Source organism: Equus asinus, chromosome 2 (assembly GCF_041296235.1).
Source record: "Equus asinus isolate D_3611 breed Donkey chromosome 2, EquAss-T2T_v2, whole genome shotgun sequence".
Taxonomy (NCBI): domain Eukaryota; kingdom Metazoa; phylum Chordata; class Mammalia; order Perissodactyla; family Equidae; genus Equus; species Equus asinus.
Window position 1 is genome coordinate 33629127 of NC_091791.1, and position 17579 is coordinate 33646705.

Here is a 17579-nt window from a genome sequence, read left to right on the forward strand (position 1 = left end):
AGGCATGGAGATGTAGGAAAATTAGTTATCCCAGCCCATCTGAAGCATCTAACTTCCCTATACAGTGGAAGCTCGAGAGCCTGCTCCGTAGTCACAGCCCTGCCCTGTGCACAATGAATCAGTCGGTTGAAGTAGCAGACACGATGAGTCTGGAAATGCAAGGAGGTCAGGTGGAAGCTGGGGGCTGGCTTCCCAAGGGTTGTGTTGTTAGGGATGTATTTGAGAGTGATGAGTACAGGTTTCTTCTAGGGAAAACTTTGGCCTCGGAAAGGAGAAGGGAATTTAAAATAACTACAAGTAGAGAAAGGAAAGCAAGGAGGAGCCTAGCTTGCCTCTGTTGAACCACTTCCTTTTACTCCTTCAGTGGTTACCATGCAGATTTGCCCCATTTCCTCATCTATGTGGGTAAGGATTGGGGTCTCCTCAAGCATCCTGGACTGGGTTTTTCTCCTTTGACTGAATTCATTAAATAAATAATTGTCAGAAAAGAAAAACTAGGTGCAAAAACTGACCTGGGAAGTAAACTACACAGCTAATGATACTCAATATGTGGAGATGTGTGTATCATACCGAGTGAGAGTGCTGGTCCTTGTCTCATGGACAGATTGTTAATTCATCACACCCTTTCCCCACCACTGACTGGGCTGTGGTTTGCTAATCATAATAATCAGGAGTGGTACAAGAGGAAGAAAAGTAAGAAGAAATAGGGGGAGATTAGTGCAGAGGAGGGAAAAAATGAGAGGAGCAGTGATGGGAAATGAATGATATGAGGTAAAGAGGTTTCAGTCAGTGGTGACCTTGGGTTTAGGAGCAAGGCCTGGCACAGTCAGAAGAGTAGGTTTAAAAGTGTGGTGTGGGGGCCAACCTGGTGGTGCAGTGGTTAAGTTCGCACATTCCACTTCAGTGGCCCAGAGTCCACCGGTTCGGATCCCTGATGCGGACATGGCAGTGCTTGGCAAGCCATACTGTGGTAGGCATCCCACATATAAAGTAGAGGAAGATGGGGCATGTATGTTAGCTCAGGGCCAGTCTTCCTCAGCAAAAAGAGGAGGATTGGCAGCAGATGTTAGCTCAGGGCTAATCTTCCTCAAAAACAAAAAAAGTGTGATGTGCATTCTTGGATTGATATATTTGCTTGTTGCTTGTTTGTGTAATGTTTTACCTTTTTTCCCAGAGAGCAGAAATTATCCATCATCTGGCTGATCTGTTGACAGACCAGCGTGACGAGATCCTGTTAGCCAACAAAAAAGACTTGGAGGAGGCAGAAGGTAAAGACCAGGCGATTTAGAGTCAATGTTAGGGAGGGTTTTGCTTTGATTTTTGTTCCCTGTTTTACTAATAATTCTTATGTCATAGTCTGCCTAAAGACAATTGTTATAAAATAAATTGTATATTATGCATCATTTTTATTGAGGGTAGGTGGCTAGTATTCAGTGGGCTTTTTCAAACTATACATACTGTCTCCACCCACTTTCCGTCCAGCTAATCTAGTACAACCGTCCAAAGGGGCTTTTTACCATTCCCCACAGGTCATGAGCCATAGCTTCTTTGGCAATTTAGGAACAAAAAGAAAAAGATTGAGGGCCCCACTATTTTAGACATTCAGCTGATGGCAGCTAGCATTATTGAGGCCTTCCTGTGTCGCCAGGTATTGTGCGAAGGGCGTCACAGACAGAATCTCATTTTATACTTACAACCTAGTGCCTTTGAGGTACCTACTATTTATTATCCCTATTTTATAGAGGAGGAAACTGAAGCACAGAGAAGTTGTCACGTGCCTAAAATCATATGGCCGGTGACAGATTTGGGATTCAAACCCATATGGGCTGTGCATATAAAATAGTTGTAGAAACAGTTTGTGCGGCCTGTGATGAAATACATCTTATCTCTCCTAGTTAATTAAGCAGTGCGTAGTCTGCCCAGAGTTAGCAACAGGTACCACCCAGAAATGCCCTGGAGATGCTAATGGTAGAGTGAGTGAACTGGCTGAACTCACATTGCGGACAACTAAGTACGTAGAGTCGGGGAGGCCCTCAGTCTTTTCTCCCTTTTCCTAATTCTCTGTCTTTTCCACCCCAAAAAATGGGTGTTGATTTTGTGGGGTTTTGAATTTCCTTTTTTCTTGAATAAATGTGCTTTAAATTAAACATTCAAATTAATGGTGTTCCCTTAAAGAAACTTTGCAAGGCTCATCAACATTACTTTCACTCCTTAAAACGTTTTTGAGCTGTTGCTTTGGAACTTCCTTTAAAGTTTACATCTGGTCTTTTGAATTTGTGCAGTATTGAAAAATCATAAAATAGATCTTCAGAATGGAAGAAATCTTTGATGATATCTTTTCCAATTCTTTAAAGTCAAAGAGTTAAGACACACAGAGGTTCAAGCTGTTGTTCAATGGCACACAGCTGTTGTTGGCAGAACTCTGACTTCAGATCCCAGTTCTGTCCCTCTGGAAATTCACAAGGACACGCAGTGGCTTAAGACCAAAGTCCTGGGTACACACGATCCCCTTTGACCTGGTAAGCCCATTTCAGGAGATTTAAGAAAATATTTCAAGAAGAGAAAACAGCTTTGTATGTAAAGATTCTTAGAGCAGGATTATTTATCACACTGAAAACTGGAAACAGCCTGAGTGTCTAATAGCATAGGTGTGGTTAAGTGCATTAAGCTGTATCAACTCAGTGGAATATTTAGTAGTAAATAAAATAATTTTTGCAGTATGGAAAATGTACATGCATTGTGAGGTGAAAACTAGAATGTAATATTTAACTTGCACTATAGTTAAACCTTGATTTTTATTTAACACATGAAGAAAATTAATTGCTATAATTGGTTGGTAGAACAATGATTTAATTTTTTTCTTAATATAAGGTTGGTTCCTTCCCTCAGAAGTAGAAATCTTTTTATTATTTTATCTTGGTGGGTGTGACTATTTTAAAAAAGGGAAAATTTTCATTTTCATCATCTCATCTCAACACGAACCATAGTAAAGGATTATCATTCCAAATAGTTTTCCTGAGTGTATAGACATGTATGTATATGAATATGTGTGTGTGTATAGAGAGAGAATCACACCATGTGTACTACTGTGTTTAAATCTAAAGAAAATTCTATATATGAACTTACCATAACTCTGTTTAAGTTTTTATTTCAAAAGAAAACATCTTTATTGCTTCTGAATATAAAAATAATTCACTCAGTATAAAAAGTTAAAATTGTGGAGAAAGAGATCATCCCTGTTCTTGATGCCTCCCAGACATCTCCCTGTGTGCGTCTCTGTGCAATATTTGATCAATAGGCTCACATCATACACGTGTTTTATAGTTTGCCTTTTTCGCAAACTGTATCCTATGCAGATTTCCATATCAGTACATATACATATGTTATTTGTAATAACTGCTTTGTAGCCCATTGTCTGAATTTTTAGGTAGAATCTAATTTCTCACTGTTACAAAAATGCTGTGGCAAATATCCTCATTACATGCAAGTTTGCTCACGCAAATGATAAATTTCTGGAACTGAAATTGTGGCACAAAGGGTGTTGGTGTGCACACCTTTACATGATGACATATACTGCTAAACAGCCCCCCAGAAAAGCTGTGTAAATGGCTTGTCGTCGTCTTCCTGAGACCCCCTAAGTTCCGTTCCTGACACGGTGCCACATGTTCAGGAACACAGCTGTAGCCTGCTCAGACCTCCTGCCTCATCCTGCATTCTTCACACCCCCTCAGGCAGACTTGCAGCCCCTCTGCTGAAACGGTTGAGCCTCTCCACGTCTAAGTTGAACAGCCTGGCCATCGGTCTGCGGCAGATCGCGGCCTCCTCACAGGACAGCGTGGGACGTGTTTTGCGCCGGACCCGAATTGCCAAAAACTTGGAACTAGAACAAGTGACTGTCCCAATTGGAGTTCTCCTGGTCATCTTTGAATCTCGCCCTGACTGTCTACCCCAGGTCTGTGACTGACGCCTGCCGTTGGAGCCGTGATTGGAGGAGGAGTGTGTTCTCAGGACTCGAAATAGATCTCCCAAAGATATTTTCCTTTCTTTCTTCTTTTGGTGGGAAAGTCTTATCTTTTTTTTTTTCCTTAAAGATAATTTTTGAGACTTGATTCTTAGGTTGTTCTTAAGGTAATTTATGTTATTGATTCTTCCCGTAATTCTAAAGTAGATATTCATATGTCCATTTTACTGTTGAAGAACCTGAGGCTTATGGAAGTGAATATTCCTGTCACACTTGTAAGGGTGGAGCTGGGCCTTGAGCCCAAATGACCCTCCGGTACCACGATGCAGGAGCACATTTCCCTATAGTTTAGCTCACAGGGGCGCTTTGTCCTCTGACCACAGCGTCCCTGCTAGCCAACTGCGGGGTCATTCATCTAATAGCTGGTTTTGCCCATGTGAAAAAGACCCCTTTTTTTTTTATCAGTGTCACAGATGGTAGGTACGTCTCTCGGAAAAGAACTTTCCATGGTTAATGGAAACTAGAACGCGACCCTCTTTAAGGACTTTGTCATATCACAGGCTGATGTTGAGAACCGTGTGTTAAAGGTCTCGTCAAGCAGCCAGGCCCTGATACACAAGGTGGCGCTAGAGGGTGGACTCACTTGCCCTACACACTCTCTCAGAAGTTTGGCACCATTTCCGCACTGGACTGTCCGGTGGGATGATGTCAACTCTTTCTTTGCACTAGCCCCAAAGTCTCAAGGAGAAATTCTATTTAAAGACAAAAAACAAACAAAACCCAGCACCTCATTACTGTAAATAAGGCATAGGGGAGCATGGGAGCCCAGAATGCTTTGTGGAGGATACTCCCTGGATGACCTAAAATCAGCTTGTTCACCAAGGGACTCCCACACCATCAGGGTCTGTCCTCATCCCTGGCTGGTGCTGGCTCACTCCCCACTTCTGGCCACATACCTGTTTGCAGAAATGCCCCAGTGGAAACTGCAGAACTCTAACCTGCTAGTAGGAATGAGTCCATGAAGTCTCTCTACTTCCTTTCATCCACACCAGCTGATACTTCACAAGGAGAAAGGTTTTGTCTTTAGCCAACTACAGCTAAGGTTCCTCACCTGGGATCTTAACCTGAATGGCGTCACAGAATCCATGAATCCTAAAATTTCTATGCAGAATTCTGTGTGTGTGTGTGTATGTATCTGGAGAACATTTACATAACTTTTATAAGGGCTCTGTGAGCAATAAAAACAAACAAAAAAGGATTAAGAACCACTAAACTGGAGATTAACATGTTCAGGCAAGATTTTTTAGTAAAGTATCTTTCTCTACATTATATAATGGGAAGATTTGCATTCTCCATTATATAATGGGAAGATTTGCATTCATCCCAAGAACAATCAGAAAGTTAAGCTTCAGGCCCTGGGTGATTGGGTCTGTGTCTTTGGCTCTTTGCTGTAAGTGGGTAGCTAACCCACTTCCTGGGTAGCCTACTCTTTCCTCCCCAGACAATCTTGTGCTCCTTTCTCAGTGGTCTCTGCCACAGCTGTCTAGGGGCTGGCAGGAGCTCTAGTCTTCTCCAGGTTGTCAGCACCAGGCATTTTGAGCTCTTGGAACAACTACAGGGCCAGAGGAGGACATGGCCAGAGATGCCTCCCAGCCTCAACCTGAGTCAGAGAAGCAAGCACTTGAGTCAGGAGGCAGCTGGGCACCCTATCCTCCACTGTGGCCAGAGTAGGGAGGGGGCACTTACCTCAGGTTACTTTGCTACTGGTTCTAAGGAAACCACATAGATTAGTTCTTAATATCCAGGTGGTTTCGCTCTGGAGTCAAGGCTCCCAGCCCTGCCACTTAGAAGCACTGTGACCTTGGGAAGTCACCACTTCTCGGGGCTTCGGTGTCTTTATCTATAAAGTGGGGGATAAAAAAATATTTAATTCCCTGGAGCATGTTGAAGATTCAGCGTATTAGGCATTTTAAAGTGATGAACAGAGTGCTTGGCACAGAGGTAGTATTCAGTGAGTGCTGGCTCACTGTTAGCATTACTGCTTTTCCCTTTGGTTCACTACTTTCCCCTTTGATTGGCAGGTGGCAGCCTTGGCTATTGCAAGTGGTAATGGCTTGTTACTCAAAGGAGGGAAGGAGGCCACCCACAGCAACCGGATTCTCCACCTCCTAACCCAGGAGGCCCTCTCGATCCATGGAGTGAAGGAGGCCGTACAACTAGTAAGTCCTTGGGAATGAGCCAAGTCAGGCCTAGAGGGGCTGGGTCAGGTCTTTGGGTGTTTGAAGCAAAGCTGAGGCCGCCTAAGGCTGAGCTACTTTCAGGGGTAGGCTTGATTGGAGCAGTGGCAGGTCCTGTGTCCCTGCTGACGGTGGACAGTGCCAGGACTTCCTTGGCCCAGATAAGTCTTCAGTGGCTCAAGAAGGCCAGTCTCATTCAGCTGTGTCCTGGCACTATTGATTTACAAGAATGCCTGTTAACTTTTCATTCTTTGGGTCACAGGGCAGCAGGAATATCAGACTGAGAGTGTGAGGCCTGGTTCTGCTCACTGGCAGAGCGATTTAGGGAGAGTCAGATGAGACAAATTTTATGAAAGTTTGTCGTAAGCCATCCAGCAGCATGTAAGTATGAGGTCATGCCATTATCACTATTATCATTATGGTCATTATTTTAACCATTGTCTCACTCTCCTCAACTATGAAATGAAGTTTTTGAACTAGATAGCAATAGCTACAATTTATTGAGCACCTACTACAGGAAAGGAAGTTTTCATCCCATTATCTCTTTTAAGCCTCACAACAAGCCTTTGAGGAAAATACCATTAATTATTAGCCCCATTTTATAGATGGAAATAAACAGGCTCAGAGGTAAAATAACTCACCTAAAATCACACAGTCTGTGGTAGAGTTTAGATGTGGACTCAGGTTGACTCCAGATCCTTCTCTTTCCCATTGAGGCCACTCACTCCAACATTCCAGGATTTTCTTGGCTGCTGGGATAGTGTCTGCAAACCTGCTGCATTACATGCTCACTGACGAGAATCGGGTTTTTTTTTAGGACAGCATAGTGGGTGGAAAGAGCAGGTTTTAGGGATTCAGATCCCAGCTGTGCCATGTGCTTGCTTAGTTAGACAGGTTTCCTCCCATCCCTTCTTCCTATTGATGTATAACTTTCATACAGTAAAGTCTACAAATCTTATGTGAACAACTCTGCCACTTTGTCCATATGTATACACACATATATAACCAGCAGCCGTATCAAGATACAGAACATTTCCAACACCCGGGCAGGCACCCTCTGCCCTTCCTAATCAGTAAAACCACTTGTTTTACTTCTTTCACATTCAGTTTCTTTTGCTTATTCTTGAACTTCATATAAATGCAGTTATACTCAATGCCCTCTTTCGTGTTGTATTTCTTTTGTTCATTGTATGTCCGTGCAATTCATCTACATTGTTGCATCCAGCAGTAGTTTTCTCTTTTTTATCACCATGTAGTATTCCATGTAGTATCACATGCATGTAATACAGTTTATCCTTTCTTCTCTTGATGAACATTTGGGTTGTCTCCAGTTTTTGGCTATTCAGAATAAAGTTGCTGTGAACATTCTTGAACATGTATGTTTGTATTTCTGTTGTAAGTCACATGACCGTATGGGAGAAAATTAAAAATCAAGAGGAGAAAAAAAGTGCCCATAATCTCAGTGTCCTAACGCAAGCCCGTTAGTCAGTCCACCCGGCATCCCAGGGTAGAGGCTGTCAGTGGAAGTCGTGGAGAACCGTGACCCAGCAGGATGCATGCTGTGATGAGAGAACCAACAGAGCAGCCACTGAGATCCTTCCTCAGGGCCTGGCATCATCTCTGCCTCCTCTCGCTTCCATGGATAGCACTTCGTACTCTTCTGGCGTGTTTTAAATTATCTGCAGTGTGTTGTGGCTGGGAGTGTCCTAACCCTGTCTTCCCTGCTGGACTCTGAGCTCTTCGAGGGCGGGGCCTCTGTCCTGCATGTTTTGTAATGCAGAGCACAGCACCTGATGTGTAGTGTTTGATAAGCATTTCCTGGATGACTTTTCGATCCCCAAGATCAGGAACTTAATCTCATTTCTGGAGTAAGTTTTCAGTGTCTGACTGAGTTGTCAGGAGATACAGACGTTTATCTGTAAAAGGGATGCTGCTTCCTCTACATTTGGTGTGGTCAGAAGATGTCATTCTCTTGGTCTGAGGAACCTCACTTCACTGGAATGTCGTGAGGATCTCGGAAGAATTCCTGTGGAGTGGATTCAGTTCCTGAGAAAAACAGAGCTCCCTGATTATTGAGCGTGCTTCTCCCAGACTAGGAGGCCATGCTGCTTAGTCACAAAGGAGATAACCCTTCAGGGCAGGCAGGCAGGGCTCTGTTCCCTTCCATTTCTGAAAGGCAAAGGAGGCTTTTCCTCCTCTGAGGATTCATTTCGTTAGTCAGTTCACTCACTCACTCATTCACTGATTCAGTGTCTGCTCCATGCCAGGCATGACGCTGGGCTCAGGGCTACAAAAGGGAGTCAAACCTGGGTTTGACTCCTGAGAGGCTTACAGTCCTTTCCGGATGTATTTTGGACCTGGAAGCTGGGATAGTAAAAATTGGGTCTCTGTGTATCATCTCTGTATTTTTGTGTTTACAGGCTCACGTGATCAGTCTTTTGAGGGTTTTTTTGACTAATAATGTTAATTCCTTAGATAATTTGAAAACATGTCCTGTTATTTTCATCATTTAGAATGGTATAATTTTGTCATGACCTAATCTTCCCAAGATTTCGTATTAAAAGGAGTCAGACACCCCTCACCAAAAAAACAAAGATGTCATCTTTATCTTTTCATTCTCTGCCTCTTCAGGTGAATACCAGAGAAGAAGTGGAAGATCTTTGCCGCCTAGACAAAATGATAGATCTTATTATTCCACGTGGCTCTTCCCAGCTGGTCAGAGACATCCAGAAAGCTGCTAAGGGCATTCCAGTGATGGGGCACAGTGAAGGGATCTGTCACATGTATGTGGACTCAGAGGCCAGTGTGGATAAAGTCACTAGACTAGGTGAGCTGAATGGGGTCCCCTGTTTTATGTGGGCGAAATATTTGTCAAGTCCTCTGTGGCTCTGGATCATTAGAAGGAATTCTTTGTCGTCCTTCTTTCAGTCAGAGACTCGAAATGTGAGTATCCAGCTGCCTGTAATGCTTTAGAGACTTTGTTGATCCATCGAGATCTGCTGAGAACACCATTGTTTGACCAGATCATTGATATGCTGAGAGTGGAACAGGTAAGACAAGTCCACAGGACTCGTACATCACTTGCCCTCATCCGTCCTGAGATTTAGAAGCCTGTGGGATTAGACCAGGAGCACCTGCCACACTATTTAAGGCAATTTAAGAAGCAGTATTTTGGAGCATCTGCTATGTACAAAGTTCTGTGCTAAATACACAGAGATGCGTAAGACATGCCCCTGCCTTCTGACAGTCTAGTAGATGGAAGAAACCCATACACAAACAGCGTCATTACAAAGTGGAATGTGCTAAGTGCTAAGAGCCTCCAAAGATAAGACAGATTACGTGGCAGCCCACTGAATGGGCTATTTCTGGCAACCTTTTATTCAGGTGGCATAGTTTAAAGGTTATTTTTCTGAACACATTCCTGTTTGGATTCGATTTGAAAAGATAGTACAGCAATGTTTTCAAACCAAAAATTTATATGCATCCATTCCTCCACAAATGTCTTAAATTACCAGTATTAATGTACTTAATACAGTGACATTCGGGAGTCAACAATTTGTGTAATGTCCTCTCTGGATTATTTTCTTACCATGTCATTAAGTTTATAAACAACCAAAGCCAGGAAGTTTCAAACACAAGTGTATGTTCCATCCTAAATTTCTAATTGCTAGAAAATAGATGCTCTCTGGGCAAAAACAGACGATCTTAAATTTTCTGTCAGGATGCATTTTAAGCTCTAATATCTCATGTCGTGGTGCCCTTTCAGAATTACATAAACTAGCCCAGCAGTAGAGAAAGTGACTGGTGGCCTTGCTTCCTTTGACCCTAAGCATGTGTCTTTTCCCTTCCATCCTTTTGCTGGAAAGAAAGGTTCTAATCAGCTTATAAATGTGGCATGGTCCCAGTGAGAACCTGAGAAGATTGTTTTGAAAATGGAAATGTACTCTACAAGTTAAAAGGGAGTCAGAGCACATGATCACTCATGTTTGGGGCCCTGCTTTACGTTAGTGGCCTGTTTAATTGGGCAGCTATGTATGCCAAGCACCACACCAGACCGGACAGGAAGCAAGCTGTCTTTTAGCCAGGAATAAAACCCCCAGTCCTGATTCAGACAAACCCGTGGTATCCTCAGTCATCCTCAGGATTGCCTTGATGTTTCTCAAGTCAAAATGAGTCAATATGTACTTCATGCAGCACCTTTGTGTTGCAGGAAGTAAACCAGCGGGGCGACTTGCACAGAGCTGCCGCTGTGGGAGGGGATTCCAGGCCCTGCGGAACGTGGTTGGACCGAGGCCTGGAGGACATGGGGTCCCCAGTAGGAAACCATGCAGGGTCTCAGGAGCAGTGACAGGACGAGCACTGATTGTTGTAACTTGTGCCAAGGCAAGAGCTTGGTCCCAAAGAATCAAGGTGTGAACCCTGCCCTGGGGAAGTCTCAGAGAATGAGGCCAAAGTGGGATTTTTTGACTTGTGACCGGGGCCGTCAGTCACCAGCATCAGGATCCTTAAAGTTCTCCAGCCAGGAACAGGATTAGCCCCAGAGTCTGGAGCTGAGCCGAACATAGAGGTGGGGCCAGATTGACAGAGTCAGAAATCTGACAGCCGTGTTTTGAGGTGGTTACTAACCAAGCACTGTTTTCCTCTAAAGCACACCTAAGAATTCTCCGGGGTGAAGGGAGTAGAACTGTATACGTGGCATCTCCCTCTTTCCATGAGTCCATTGCTCAGGTCTCATATGCAGAGAATGGGATTTGTGTCTGTGTGTGTGAGGAAGATCAGCCATGAGCTAACGTCTGTGCTAATCTTCCTCTATTTTGTATGTGGGATGCCTGCCACAGCATGGCTTGATGCGCGGCGTGTAGGTCCACACCCAGGATCCAAGCCTGCGAACCCCAGGCCGCCAAAGTGGAGTGCACGAACTTAACCACTATGCCATTGAGCCAGCCCTGAGAATGGGACTTTTTTTTTTGAGGAAGATTAAGCCTGAGCTAACTGCTGCCAATCCTCTTCTTTTTGCTGAGGAAGACTGGCCCTGAGCTAACATCCATGCCCATCTTCCTCTACTTTATATGTGGGATGCCTACCACAGCATGGTGTGCCAAGCAGTGCCATGTCTGCACCCGGGATCCAAACCGGCGAACCCCGGGCCATCGAAGCGAAACATGCAAACTTAACTGCTGCGCCACCGGGTCGGCCCCTGAGAATGGGATTTTTATAGTCAGATGTTCATTTAAGTAAAATGCAGTCAAGGGCTTATGTTGATAGCCGCATGAATGCCTTGCTCATTCTTAACATTCAGAGGCTTTCTGCTTAAATCCCTGCCCCAGTTTTACTGAGGGCCACTGCTGGCAAGTGGCCAGTCAGCCTTTTCGAAAGCAGAGCATCCTGGAGGATGGGAAGCTGCCTCTAAAAGGAAGGCAGGGACTAGGTTAGTTGTCCAGGCTACAGGAGCCACAGGCTCATCATCTTCAGGCCCATCTTGCTGTGTGATCCTAGAGGAAGAAGTGTGAGTGTGCTTGTTTCTGTTGCGTTCATGTTGTTGCCCCGGACTTCCTCTGTTCCAGGTGAAGATTCACGCAGGCCCCAAGTTCGCCTCCTATTTGACCTTCAGCCCCTCCGAAGTGAAGTCCCTCCGAACTGAGTATGGGGACCTGGAATTGTGCATTGAAGTGGTGGACAACGTCCAGGAGGCCATCGACCACATCCACAAGTACGGCAGCTCCCATACAGATGTCATCGTCACAGAGAATGGTCAGTGTCCAGATGCTTCAAGCATATGGTGTCTGCTTTTTCTGCTTTGATCTCCAAGGTGGTCCTGCTCCTCTCAGCCCCTCTTGGCCTGCAGGAAAACATAATCCAAATAGACTAAAGAAAGCCTGGTCTTGGTTGCATTTGATGATTTGCCGAGTGCTTTCACATCCCTTCCCTCATTATATTGTCACAGCGGGCCATGTGGGAGCAGGCGGGGAAGAGATGTTTAGCTCCACTCAAAGATGACTCGCTCTGTCTCAGAGGTTTTATCATTTCATCGTTAAAATAATATTTCCAGTTGTTGGAATAAATCCATTTTACAACTGAGGAAACCAAGGCCCAGAACCATCTTGTTAAGGGCAGAACCAGCTCTCCACATTCCTTCATCCCACAGATATGTATTGAGAGAGACACCTCGGTATCAGGCACTGGAGGCCCGGTGGTGAAGGAAGCCCATGTGGCCCCCTCAGGGAATTTACAGTCAGTTTATTGGGAAATCAGAACACCACCAATAGTAATAGCTAACATTTACTGAATACTCACCACGTGCTAGGCTCTGGGATGAGTGCTCTATGGATGTCAACTCATTTTATCTTCTCCACAACCCTGTGGACTGGGTAATATTGTCACTTCCCATCTTACTCAGGCTCAGAGAGGTCACCCAGCTAGTGGGTGTGGAGTTGGAGTTCAGACTGAGGCCTATAAACAAATAGGCTCTGTGTTCACTCCAGAGCCTATAAACAGATAGTGTAGACAAGCCATTGCAGCATTGAGGGTGTGTCTCCAGTAGGAGATCTGGATTCCAAAGCGGTCTTTCCCAGACAAGTACTCTTCCCACAACAGTGACTGATGAAGTGGGTTTGCCACCTTCTTCAGATTTCTCACAGGTCTGCGTGTTCAATATGTGGGGAAACTCCTTGGGGCCTGGGCCCTGCCCCAGTCAGCCACCAGTGACTGGCTGGAAGCAGGGATGTTCTCCGTGTGTCATCCTAACTTGATTTCTTCTCTCACTTCATGCTGCAGAGAAAACAGCAGAGTTCTTCCTCCAGCACGTGGATAGCGCCTGCGTGTTCTGGAACGCCAGCACTCGCTTCTCTGATGGCTACCGCTTCGGACTAGGTAAGAAAGACTCTGGACAGGGGAAAAAGGAGTCCCTTGTGTACCACTGTGTGGTCCAAGGAGTGTGGTGAGGTTGGTTTTAATCTTAATCTCTCCATAATCCATGCTTGATCAAGATAATAGAGACAGAATTGTGGGAGGGTGGGTTTATGAGCGAGGACAATAATAGCTGCCGTGAGTTGCTGGAAGTCCTATGCTGTAGGCATGTCACGTGTTAAGAAGGTAGGTACTGGTATTTCGTTTTTCACAGATAGGGAAACTGAGATTCAAAAAAGTGAAGTAACTTGCCCAAAGTCACACAGCTGGCATTCAGGCCCAAACTTATGCAAGTCCAAAGCCCAGATCACTCCCACCTCAGTTTGGGCAGACCACAGCGTGTCTTCATGCACAGGTTGTGACAGGTGTACATGCCGAGGTCCCTCGAGAGCACTGCCCTTGCAGACTTACTTCTTCAGAGAGACACAGCCAGGTTGCCTCAGAGCTAGGAATTCCCCATGAGAACAGGACAAAAGAAGGTGTTAGTACTGATGCTGGGCTTAAGTGTCAGCATCAGAAACAAACAGGTAAGCCCGGAAGTGCAAGATTTACCTGTAAAGCAGACTGAAATAAAAAGCTTCAGAAAGATACCCTTCTCTCCCCTTGTGAGGGGTTTCTCAGTCTTTGGTTTTCCGGGGTACCACTCTGCAGAGCTCCGATAAGGCATTTATGACACATCGGAGAATTATTTCAACCACTTAAAACATTTTAATCCCTCTGAACCTTTGACTAGATGATCTGCCTGGAGAAATAGTTCTCACTGAATTGTTAAAGGTTATTAAAGGGAATTTTACCCGGTTATTCTTAGTCATTAGGCTCTTTTTTCTCAGTTCCCTGCTCCTGTGATGTTGGGGTTTTGATTTAATTATCGCATTGCTTGCACAGATCTCTGTATTCCATGTTCTTGAAGAAGAAATAGCAGCGTGCTTTTAAGGGCTGAGGTGCCAGCTTTCAAGTGAAAGTCCAAGAATGGGGGAGAGCGGAAGACCCCTCCGCTGTCTTTCCATCACCAGCTCAGAGCAAAAGCTCCAACTCTAATTGAGTTAAATTCCTGGGAAATGCGTTGATAGCAGTGACAGATAATGCACGTTGAGCGTTCACTACATCCCCAGCGCTGTGCTAAGTGCATCACAGCCATTATCTCACTGAGTGCTTCAAAATGGATTCCATGTTTTCTGCACTTTCCAGAGGAAACAGTGGGAGTGTGAGGAAGGGTTAGGTAATGTGCCCAGAGTCCTGTGGTCTCTTCACTGCTCAACCAGGCTTGCCCAGGGGTCTCCCTCCCCATGCCAACTCTACCCTGGGCACATCCCCGCTCAGGCCTTTGCCCTCCGCTTCTCTCTGCCTGCAGCCCCTCTCCGCCTGCTGTGCCCCTGGCTGGCTCCTTCGCCTTGTTCAGGTTGCAGCGGAAAGGTACCGCCTCAGGGAGGCTCTCTCTGGCTACCCTCTCGAGTGTGTCCCCACCCGACCCACACAGTCTGTCCCAGCTCCCTCCACTGCACTCAGTCACCATGTGAAGTTATGTGCTGAACTGTTCTTCAGCCCCTTGCCCACACGAAAACAGGACCTTGTATCAATTATTCACCCTTATCCCTAGGGCTCACCCAGCACAGTGCCTGTACATAGTACATGCTCAGTAAAGTTGTGGTGAACCAGGAAGGCCTGCCTGTCCTGTGTGCAGTGCAGAACCCGGGGCCAGACCCAGGAAGACCCCCGATGTCCCAGCAAACATGGTCCCGAAGCCTGGAGCAAGAGGGAAAAGACATGAATAGCACCCCTCCATGTACTCAGCAACTGTCTAATGTGTACCTGTGTGCTAAGAATTCTGAGGGACACTAAGAACTTGTCCCTTACATTCTAGGATTTAAAGAATATTTGGGGAGATAAGACCTCTATACTAATTATTGTTGTATACCTCAGAAGATGCCCAAATGTTGAATTATGATAGACAATCCAGATACTAAACAGATAGCAGAGACAGCACCTCTGGTATTAGCAAAATGCATTGGGGATGAAGTACAAAAGAGAGGCCCACACATTGTGTTTGCAGAAGAAGGGGGCTTTTCATGATGTCTAGTGACCAGAGAACAGGTTTACAGAGACAGTGGAACTCTGGCTGGCCTGGGGAGGAGGGGTCAAGAGTGGGCAGGGAGACAGGGTGCCACATAAGGAGAAGGAAGAGACGTGGGTCTGGAGGGCAGACAGGAAGTGGAGGCTAGGGAAAGCCACGTCCTCATCCATGCTTTTTCGCAGGAGCTGAAGTGGGCATCAGTACATCACGAATCCACGCCCGGGGACCAGTAGGACTGGAGGGACTCCTTACCACCAAGTGGCTGCTGCGAGGGCAAGACCACGTGGTCTCAGATTTCTCAGAGCATGGAAGTTTAAAATATCTTCACGAGACCCTCCCTGTTCCTCAGAGAAACACCAACTGAAAGCGTTCAGAGAAGAGCCGGAGTGTACCGAGAGGTCTTCACAGTTCACCTTGTCTTAGGAATCTCAGGGGATGAGCCAGGTCTTGTCTCCCACTTGCTGGAAGGGTCTGCCTGTTGGGAAGCTCACCTAGATGCTTCTGGGCTCAGTTTGGTAACATCAGTCTCGGCTAATGCGTGTTCCAGGTCACTCTACTCTCTCTCTTTTTTTTAAGCTAGAAAATAATTGCTATGGATAGGGACTTTGCTTAATTGCTACAGGTTTGGACTTTGCTTCACCCAGTCCAGTTCCTTGCAGTGACAGAAACAGAAAGATGCAGTTCGCCCACATAAAAGGCAATGGAAAAATTGTGGCTGCTTTTTACCTTTTATCGCCTCAATGAGGTAAAGTCTCCCTTGGCATTTGGTTGGTACTGGAGCCACTCATACCTAATAAGTCCTCCTGCATTTCATTTCTTTCACACTCATAGTCATCCTCGAAAAGGAGAGATGTGAGATTGTAGAAAAAAGGGGCAGCTCTTCTTTCTGGCATTCTTATTTGAAACAATCACAAAAATGAACTGAATCATTTTCACTGGGAAGATTGACCTTTTGTATTTATTTGCTGAGTAAATGTAAATAAGCATTCCAGATGCTTGCAGCGTCCCCAGATGCAGGAGAGTCGGCATTACCCTTGCTGCAGCTGCAACCTGGAGCTGCAGGCAGGAGGTGTGAGTCTCAGGATGAAGTATGTGCTGCAGCAATTACGCTTGAGACTTTTATATAAATTATTTTGTCATCCTATCCTTTCTCTCCAAAACGAAAATTAGAGGATTATTTTAGTACTTTGGATTCTTCCCCCCTTTTTGAGAAATAAAGTTCTTATGAAAAGCCCTTGTGCACGAGTAAAATTTTCTCCTCCTTTGTCGTTACCCTCTTCCTCTTTCCTCCCTTGTGGCTCTCACACCCCACTGTTACACATCGTCTCTTCTCTGGAAGTTGGTGGGGAGACGCCCAGCCATCTGCCTCAACAGCGTCAGTGGAAGCAGTTCAGGCAGACCCCAGGCATGGACTCATCCTCAGGGAGGTGTTGGGAGAGAGGAGAGGAAAACAGGAGATTAAGCCCCAGGAGCTGAAGGACCGAAAGCCTGGTGATGGTCTGAAGTCAGGCTGTGTACACCGCCAGCGTGCTGCCATTGTGCCAGGTCCACACAGCGTCCACCCAGACGCCAATAGCCCCGGCTGACATCCTTAGTTCACTCTGGAAGATCCTCCCTGCCAGTCCCATTGCAGAGACAGGATGCCTGTTTCACTGACAGCTCTACCGCCCCAACCCCGCCATCTAGCTCCTGTTCTTAGGGTCCCTGGTGCCCGACAGTCTGCAGTGAAAGATTTCGTGTCTCGTGGGGCTCCTCTGAAAGAAATAAGCCCTCACTTACATGCCTCTTATCTTCTGAGGATGTTTTATGAGCACAAGAATTGTGTCGGGTGAAACAAGTTCCCAGGCTGGCTCCAAACTCTCCTTCTCATCCAGACCCTTACATGGTCTGGCCAGTTACCCTCTTGCCTGCCCTCTGGATGGGGGATTCTGGCAGAGCTTGCCTGAAAAGGCAATAAACAAAGTCCTGCCTGAAACTGTGTGGCAAATACCACAATCAGCTCCCAACCAGACAACAAGTGCCCCTGGAGTCTAAAATAGAAAGCGACTCCGGAAGGCCGGGGCCCTTGGGGAAGACGCCACTGAGCACGCAGGCCTGGATCTGGGCCCTGAGAAAGACGAGTCGTAGGAGTAGGGAGCAGGCAGAGCATTCAGGCAGGGCACTGGTGCGAGTGAAAGTCCAGAGGGGGATGAAACTCAAGTTGGAGAGCAGTGAGTATGCCAGTTTGGGGCAGAAGTGCATGTGGGTAAACAGAAGGTATTACATCCCAAACAGCTGACATCGGTATAATCTTGACGGAGCCAACCCTTCTTAGGGCATGGAATGGGGGTGGGGTTTGGTCTGGAATACACAGGTAAAGCTCAGTTATCCAACCAGGCCATTTCCCCTCTGCAGCAACCTCAGC

At 45.8% G+C, this 17579-nt stretch overlaps 1 protein-coding gene across 2 annotated transcripts in view; it reads left to right on the top strand.

The window, feature by feature from the left end:
- The window catches only part of ALDH18A1 (aldehyde dehydrogenase 18 family member A1), a 44281-nt gene extending 27872 nt beyond the window's left edge, over positions 1-16409 (top strand). For both annotated transcript variants that reach the window (XM_014858436.3, XM_014858437.3), the window contains exons 11-18: positions 1175-1268; positions 3732-3952; positions 6043-6180; positions 8830-9025; positions 9127-9248; positions 11763-11949; positions 12973-13068; positions 15358-16409. In XM_014858436.3, the coding sequence (XP_014713922.1) occupies positions 1175-1268; positions 3732-3952; positions 6043-6180; positions 8830-9025; positions 9127-9248; positions 11763-11949; positions 12973-13068; positions 15358-15539 (1236 nt within the window). In that variant the 3' untranslated portion in view covers positions 15540-16409. The remainder of the gene's footprint in view (positions 1-1174; positions 1269-3731; positions 3953-6042; positions 6181-8829; positions 9026-9126; positions 9249-11762; positions 11950-12972; positions 13069-15357) is intronic.
- The last annotated feature ends 1170 nt before the right edge of the window (positions 16410-17579 follow it).